The following is an 8,481-nucleotide window of genomic DNA, read 5'->3' on the forward strand; positions in this document are numbered from 1 at the left end:
CAACCTCAAACTGTTGGGCTCAAATGATCCTCTTGCTTCAATCTCCCAAGTGGCTGGGACTACAGGCGCCCACCACAACACCTGGCAATTTTTGGAGACAGGGGTCTTGCTCTTGCTGAGGCTGGTCTCAAACCTGTGAGCTCAGGCAATCCACCTGCCTCGCCTCCCAGAGTGCTAGGATTACAGGTGTGAGCCACCACAACTGGCTTCCTTTCTTAACTCTTAAGTAAATAGCTAGGACAGGAATGGTTTGATTATACAGATCTTTAATTTTTAAAAAGAAACTCCAATTCTGTTTTCTACAGTGGTTTTAGCATCTTTCGTTCTGACCAGCCATGTGGTTTCTCCATATCCTTATCAACACTTAAAATTCTCAGTATTTCTCTTATATTAGTCATTCTAATAATGAGTAGTAGCATCTCATTGTGGTTTTCCTTTGCATTCTCTAGTGACTAATGATGTTGAACCTCTTTTCCTGTGTTTGTTTGAGGTCATGCTTTTTCTCTGGTGAAGTGTCTCTTCAGATCTCATGACTGCTTTTCTATTGAGTTATTGGTTTTCTTATTATTGAGTTTCGAGAGTTCTTTATGTATTCTGGGTACAATTTGTTTGTTGGATATGTTATTTGCAATTATTTTTCTCTCAGTCTGTGGCTTGCCATTTTAGTTTCTAAACAGTATTTTTCACAGAGCAAATGTTTGAATTTTGATGAAATCCAATTTGTTAGTTTGTCCTTTTACGGACAATGCTTTTGGTGTCTCATCTAAAAAATCTTTGCCTAACCTAAGGTCATGAATATTTTCTCCTGTTTTTTTCCTAGAAGCTTTATCATTTAAGGTTTTACATTTAATTGGGCGTATAATCCATTTTGAGTTAACTTTAGCATGTAGTGTAACATACCCATCAAGGTTTTGTGGGAGGTTTCTTTGCATTTAGATATCCAATTGTTCCAGCACCATTTGTTGAAAAGATTATCCTTTCTCCTCTGAATTGCCTTTGCACCTTTGCCAAAAATCAGTCATCTATATATGTGTGATCTATTTTTGAACTCTCTATTCTGATCCATTGATCTACTTGTCTATCCTTATGCTAACAACACATTTCTTTTATTTACTGAAGCTTTGTAGTAAATCTTGAAATCGGTTAGTATTTGTTCTCCAACTTTGCTCTTCTTTTTTAAAATTGTTTTGGCTATTCTAGGTCCTTTGCATTTCACAGGATTTGAGAACCAGCTTGACAATTCCTACTCAAAACTACTGTGATTTGGATTGTAATTATGTTGACTCTTTAGATCAATTTGGGAAGAACTAAGATCTTAACAATATTGAGTCTACCAACCTATGAACATACTTTTTCTATATCTATTTAGGTCTTCTTTATTTTTCTCAATGTGTTTCATACTTTTCAGTGTATGGATCTCCCACTTTTTTTTTTGAGACAAAGTCTCACTATGTCACCCTCAGTAGAGTGCTGTGACATAATAGCTCACAGCAACTTCAAACTCTTGCACTTAAGCAAATCTCTTGCCTCAGCCTCCCAAGTAGCTGGGACTACAGGTGCCAGCCACAATGCCCAGCTATTTTTTTGTTGCAGTTGTCATTGTTGTTTAGCTGGCCAGGGCCAGGTTCGAACCCACCAGCCTCAGTATATGTGGCCGGCGCCCTATTCACTGAGCTATGGGCACTGCCATCTCACATATTTTGTCAAATTTATCCCTAATTATTTAGTATTTTTGATGCTATTGTAAATAATTTTATTTTTAATTTCCATTTCCAATTATTTGTTGCTAGCATATAGAAATACAATGGGTTTTAATGTAGTGATCTTATATCCTGAAACCTTGCTAAATTCATATTACATTTGGCCTTCTATATTCAAAGGTTCTACATTTGTAGCTTTTGAAAATATTTGGAAAAAAATCAAAAAAAGCAATACAATAATAAGAAATAATACAAAATTAAAAATACACTATAACAACTATGTACCTAGATTTAAATTGTATTAGGTATTGGCTCAGTGTTTGCAGCACAGTGGTTATGGTGCCAGCCACATACACCAAGGCTGGTGGGTTTGAACCCAGTCCAGGCCAGCTAAACAATGACAACTAAAACAAAAAATAGCCAGGTGCTGTGGGGGGAACCTGTAGTCTCAGCTACTTGGGAGGCTGAGGCAAGAGAATTGCTTAAGCCCAAGAGTCTGAGGTTGCTGTAAGCTGTGACAGCATAGCACTCTACAGAGGGCAACATAGTGAGACTCTGTCTCAAAATAAATAAATAAATAAATTATATTAGGTATTATAAGTTATCTAGAAGTGATTTAAAGTATATGGGAGGAATTTTGTAGGTTATGTGCAAACACTATGCCATTTATGTAAAGAACTTGAGCATCTATGAATTTTAGTATCTACAAGGGTCCTGGAACCAATTCCCTGGGAAATAAGGGACAACTGTAGTTCTCATAGTTTTTTGTAGATTCCATTGGATTTTCTACATAGATGATCACTGATGAAATATTCCTTTTCCACTCTCTCCTATGCTGTGCTGATACTGCTGTGGATCCCTAGTCCCTTAGCCTGTCCTGGTTCTACCTCAACAAAATGGGCAACTGGTCTAACCAAGACTGATTCTTTTTTTTTTTTTTCTTTTGAAACAGTCTCACTCTGTTGCCCTGGGTAGAGTGCTGGGGCATCATAACTCACAGCAACCTCAAACTCTTGGGCTCAAGCAATCCTCTTTCCTCAGCCTCCCTAGTATCTGGGAGGCACCCTCCATGACACCCAGCTACTTGGACTTTATTTTTGGTGGGGGGGCGGTTAGTAGAGACAGAGTCTTGCTCTTGCTCAGGCTGGTCTCAGTCTCCAAAGCTGACGCAATCCACCTGCCTCAGCCTCCCAGAGTGCTGGGACTATACATTGCACCCAGTCCCAAGGCTGATACATTGATGGCTGGGGCTATGACCCTCAGGGCTTACAAGTTATCATATCCTTGGACAGCAGTTCCAAGGGACCCCCTCAGGCATACTGTAGGGATGACTGCCTCATTAATGTTTTTGTCCTTCATACCCCAAGGAACAGATTGTCTGCCTCATTCCTATAATCCATTTCTTTCCCTGGATTTCTGAGCCAGAGCCCTATGGAGAGTCTCTCTCAATGTCTTTCTTCCCTTGTGCCCAGCTGAGGTAGTAGGGGAAGTTCATATGGCTTAGGGGGAGTATAGGCCCCTGGGAATAAGTTGAAGCATCTTTCTTAAAAGGAGGAAAGAAAGAGATTGGTCCCAGGAAGTACCTGTGGCTCAGTAGGTAGGGCGCCAGCCCCATATACCAAGGGTGGCAGGTTCGAACCCAGCCCCAGCCAAACTGCAACAAAAAAATAGCCAGGCGTTGTGGTGGGCGCCTGTGGTCCCAGCTACTCAGGAGGCTGAGGCAAGAGAATCGCCTAAGCCCAGGAGTTGGAGGTTGCTGTGAGCTGTGTGACACCACGGCACTCTACTGAGGGCAATAAAGTGAGACTTTGTCTCTATAAAAAAAAAGAAAGAAAAGAAAAGAAAGAGATTGGTCCCATGTGTTGCTTCTGTGGTGAATTGAACTTTCTGTCCATTTGTGCCTTGCCATTGTGTGCACCTGTCACAGAGAAGAAGGCTGTCCAGTATCTGCTGAATAAAGTGAATAGTGTCTCTGAGACCCAAGGCTCTTCAGTCATCACTTCCCAAAGGGCAGCACCTTCCTCTTTCCCTTGATCTAGCACGGCTTCCTGACACCAAGATTCTTTACTGGGATGTATGGGAGTAGATCAGGGGATGGAGAGGGAACATCTCCTTTAACTGATGGGTTTGGACTGCCCTGTCTTGCAGAGTCGGAACGATGTTATCCGAGAACGCTTTGGAATGGAGCCCAAACCAGAAATGCTTTTGGGACTTGCTGCCCTCCACATCTATATCACTGTCTCAGCCACTCGACCTAGTCAGAAGATCTCACTCAAGAATGTGGAGTGAGTTGTGCTGGGGCCCTTCGGGATGGGGGCAAATAGGGCAACAGTATACTGGTTGAGCTGAGCAGTGCTTTTCAGAAATGTAGGACTTGGGATGGGAGTGAGAGGTGGGGTTCCTCACACCTAGACCGTGAGGCCCTAGAGCTACAACATCCACTGGGGAAGGGCACCCAGTGTTACTCTCTGGTCCCTGTCCCTCTTTTTCTTCCTCCCAGTCTCTAGTCCTCCACCTCTACCCTACACTTTCAATTTGTGTCTTAACCCTGTTCCTCTGTCCCACTGTGTGTCTCTCACTAATCTCTTACTTTTCTTCTACGTTTAGGAAGGAGTGGGGCCTGGAACCCTTTCTTCCCCCCTCCCTCCTGCAGGGCATCAAAGAGAAGAACTTCCGGAAATCTCTCTCTCAGCAACTGAAGGCTCACCAAACACATCCTTCCTGTGGCACCAAGGTACCCAAAGTATAGGCCACTGGGCGCGCTGTGCTCAGACACCACTGCCCACAGGGAGGTCCCGAGGGGTTTTCCAGCAGGGTCTGGTCCTCTGGGGATTCTCAACACTCTTTTTGACTCACGTGCACATCTAACTTGGCCAGATAGGGGAGCAGGTATGGAGATGAGTTTTCCCCAGGCCTGAGCCTTCCTCAGAGACAGCTCAGTGGCATGTCACTAAGGCAGCTCAGGGCCCTCAACACAAAGGGGCCAAGGTTCAGGAGGAGATAGTTCACAGGTCCTTTCCCCAAAGAGTGCTCACTGAACACTTGTCCTGTAGAAAGCACTGGACCCTGGGGAGGCATGTGTTTTCCACGGAAACGACTGCTCTGTCTCTCAACAGCTTTCTAATTTATCAGCCCCAGGATATGGAATTTGGGGAGATTAAAAACCCAGCTCAAGAGTGGGGAGGAGGGTCGTTAAGGGACAAGGCCTGACCTGGAGAATGGGTCAGTGAGCAGTGTCAAGGGCTCAGGTCACTGCTTTACTATCTAGTGCTCTGAGTGCTTCCCACTCCCTGCTTCCCGGATCCCTGTGGGCCCTTTTTAGGCTGGTAAGGCTCAGTCTGCTTGTGCTTCCTGCCCAAGAAGCAGGAGCGTGGTGAGAAGCAGAGAATCAGCATGCAGATGTAGACACAGGACGCAGTCGCCCCCAGATATTCCACCCATTCCAGATTCCTGGCATTACCAACTAGCTTCTCTTTTAAGACGCACATTCCCCAGAGAGTTAAGTCATGCCCACCTTGCTGTGCATATTTAATCAGATTGTTTTCTTCTCAGCTGAGAGCACCAGTGCTCTGGTACCAACATCTCTTCAGCTAACGTTTTCGGAGGCGCCCCAGTGCTCAGGTTGGAAATAAAAAAATGAAGAGGGCCTGGGTTGGGCCCTCAGTCAGGGACAGTCTAGTGGGGAGACATAATAGTCCCAACACAGTGCAACAGGTGCGGGTGTTCTGGAAGCACGGAGGAGGACTACCAAGCCCCGCCCAAGTGAGGTGGAAGAAGCCAGGAAATTGGTGCATTTTCTCCTGCCTGTGTGGGTAGTTAAGAGGAAGACCTTTCCGGGCAAACAGGTCCACCTGGGATCCAAAAGCCTCTGGTTATCAGAGACTCTGGTGCAAGGGAAGAAATGCAAATAGTTCCGTCTAAGCAAGTACAGAGAATGCAAGGGATAAACAAGGGGTGGGGGTAGGAGCAAGAGGGGTGGATGGGAGCCAGTCCATGGAGGGCCTTTTGTGCTAAGGAAAAGGGTTGTACTTCATCCTGTACAGGAGCTGCTGAAGGGTTTAAGTAGGAAGCTGATGGAGCGTGGTGGCTCATGCCTCTAATCCCAGCATTTTCAGAGGCCAAGATGGCAGGATCATTTGAGGCCAGTTCAAAACCAGCCTGAGCAACATAGTGAGAGCCCCTGAGACTCCATCTCCACAAACAAACAAACAAAAAGAAATAAAAGAAAAATATTGGTCCAGGGACGATGGCTCATGCCTATAATCCTAGCACTCTGGGAGGCCAAGGCAGGTGGATTGCCCAAGCTCACACGTTCAAGACCAGCCTGAACAAGAGCAAGACCCCATCTCTAAAAATAGCTGGGCACTGTGGCGGATGCCTGTAGTCCCAGCTGCTGGGGAGGCTGAGGCAAGAGGATTGATTGCTTGAGCCCAGGAGTTTGAGGTTGCTTTGAGCTATGATGCCACCACACTCTACCAAGGGGAACAAAATGAGACTCTGTCTAAAAAAAGAAAAAGAGAGCAGCACCTGTGGCTCAGTGAGTAGGGGTGCCAGCCCCATATACCGAGGGTGGTGGGTTCAAAGCCAGCCCTGGCCAAACTGCAACAAAAAATAGCTGGGTGCCTTTAGTCCCAGCTACTCGGGAGGCTGAGACAAGAGAATCGCCTAAGCCCAAGAGCTGGAGGTTGCTGTGAACTGTGATGCAACAGCACTCTACTGAGGGTGACAAAGTGAGACTGTGTCTCTACAAAAAAAAAAAAAAGAAAAGAAAAGAAAAAAGAAAAAAATTATCTGAGCATGGTGGCACACACCTATAGTCCCAGCTACTCGAGAAGCTGAGGTGGGAGGATCCCTTGAGCTCAGGAGTTGTAAGTTACAGTGAGCTATCGTGATGCTCCTGCACTCTAGCCCAGGCAACAGAGGAAGACTCTGTCTCTAATTAAATAAATATATAAACAAACACACAAACCTATGTGTTAGGGAGGGTGCTTCCTCTAACTGTGTGGAGGCACTTGAGGGAGAAGGGGAAAACTTCTACCCATCCTAAAGGTAACCTGGCTGTCATCTTGACACAGGCGGGAATGTCAAGGCAATGACTGTGGGGCTAGATTATGGGGATGGATAGGTTGGAGAAGGCGTTGTGGGGAGAATAAAGATGATTTGGTGACTGGTGGCCCTCAGATCAGAGGAAGAAGGAGGTATCCAGTGTGACTTATAGGTTTCTGCCTCAGTACCCCAGGAATGCCAGATAAAGAGCAGGTTTGGGACTTGGGGGTCTCAGGAGTAAAGGGATAGGCTGGGATCCCTGGCTGCAGATGGCCAGTGTCTAGGTGAGTGCGAGGGTGTAAAGGATCTCTGCAGGGTATATAGATGAGGTAGGGTGTCACACTTGGAGCAAGTGTTCAAAGTAACTGAAGAACAAAATGAGTCAGCTGGATACTTTAGGAGCGTAGGAATGAGGATCAGAAGAAGGGATTCTAGAGGTAAGAGCTGGGCAAACTGAAAGCTCCCTGCAGTTTGACAGAGGGTCTCCTCACATTCCCACGGTGTGGCTTGCAGACAAGTGCCCATCCTCGGATGGTCAGACTCCTCTTTGAGAACATGGGTTTGCTTTTCCTGTGCTCTTCAGGCTTCTTATATTTCTGGGCGGGTTGTTTCCACAGGGCTCTGCAATTCAGGCAAAGCTCCAGTATCTTCGAATTCTGAATGAACTTCCGACCTTCACTGGCGTTTTGTTCAACACTGTGGGCCTGGTCAGTGGGGCAGGGTAGGGGGAAGCTGGGAGGGAGCCCTTTGTTGGCTCTTGTCCTTGGGTGGGGGGCAGGAGGGGCCGATATTTCTAAAGACCTTCATTCCACTTCCTCCTCCTTCTAACTTTCCCTTCCCCTGGTGCTCTGGCCCTGCCTCTGATAAAACGATCAAGTAGAAGGTACTTGTTTTTCAGTACCCCTTCGTGGCCCTTTTGTGTCCCCCTGTCCTCTATTTTAGAGGTCTCCAAACTTTACCCATAAAAGGCCAGATAGTAAAGATTTTAGGTTTTGCAAGGGGGCCATACAGATCTCTGTGGCAACTACCTGGCCCTGCGGTCCTATCAAGAAAGCAGCCATAGACGAGGCCTAAGCAAATGGGTGTGGCTGTGTGCCAGTAACTATTTACGGACACAAAAATTTGAATTTCATGTAATCTTCACATGTCACAAGATACTTCTTATATTTCCCCCCAACTATTTAAAAATGTGAAAATGATTCTTAGCTCGCAGGCCATACAAAAACAGGTGGGGGGCTAGAGTTGGCCCACCCGCCATCATTTTGTCAGCCCTTGCTCTATTTCATTTCCATTACACTTGCTCCCACCGTCCCCACCCCACCTTTCCTGAGTCCTTACACTTCCCCAGGCTTGCCCAGCGCTAGACTGCAACAAAAAACACCCTGGAGCGGGCAGAGCCAGCACACCCCTGAGACTGTGCCCCAGGCTACTTTACTCTGGTGAAAGGAAATTCAAATCATCCTGCTGATTGGATCCAGGTGCTTGTCTTGTTCCCAGGAGCGCTGTCAAGCCAGTGCCACGCACTGGTGGAAAGCCACTTATCAAAGTGTATATAGGCAGATGCAGGAGGTTCCTCAGGGTGACGCTAATGCGCGGGAATAGGCTGGCAGAGGGCTCAGGCTCGATCACCCCAAGAAGTGTGCCAGGACCACTTAAGGAATCCAGTCTATCAGGCCTAGAGGTACCATTTACATACTGGGATTTGCAGAACACTGAAAGCTCACTGTCCCCTCCT

The 8,481-nt window shown here is 46.3% G+C and overlaps 1 protein-coding gene across 1 annotated transcript in view; it reads left to right on the forward strand.

Moving 5' to 3' along the window:
* FRMPD3 (FERM and PDZ domain containing 3) overlaps positions 1–8,481 on the forward strand; it is a 76,274-nt gene that overhangs the window by 36,232 nt on the left and 31,561 nt on the right. The window contains exons 8-10 of the mRNA XM_023519074.1: positions 3,849–3,985; positions 4,308–4,434; positions 7,364–7,453. Coding sequence (XP_023374842.1) covers positions 3,849–3,985; positions 4,308–4,434; positions 7,364–7,453 — 354 coding nt within the window. The remainder of the gene's footprint in view (positions 1–3,848; positions 3,986–4,307; positions 4,435–7,363; positions 7,454–8,481) is intronic.

Source organism: Otolemur garnettii, unplaced genomic scaffold (genome assembly GCF_000181295.1).
Source record: "Otolemur garnettii isolate 467f Iridium unplaced genomic scaffold, OtoGar3 scaffold00155, whole genome shotgun sequence".
NCBI lineage: Eukaryota > Metazoa > Chordata > Mammalia > Primates > Galagidae > Otolemur > Otolemur garnettii.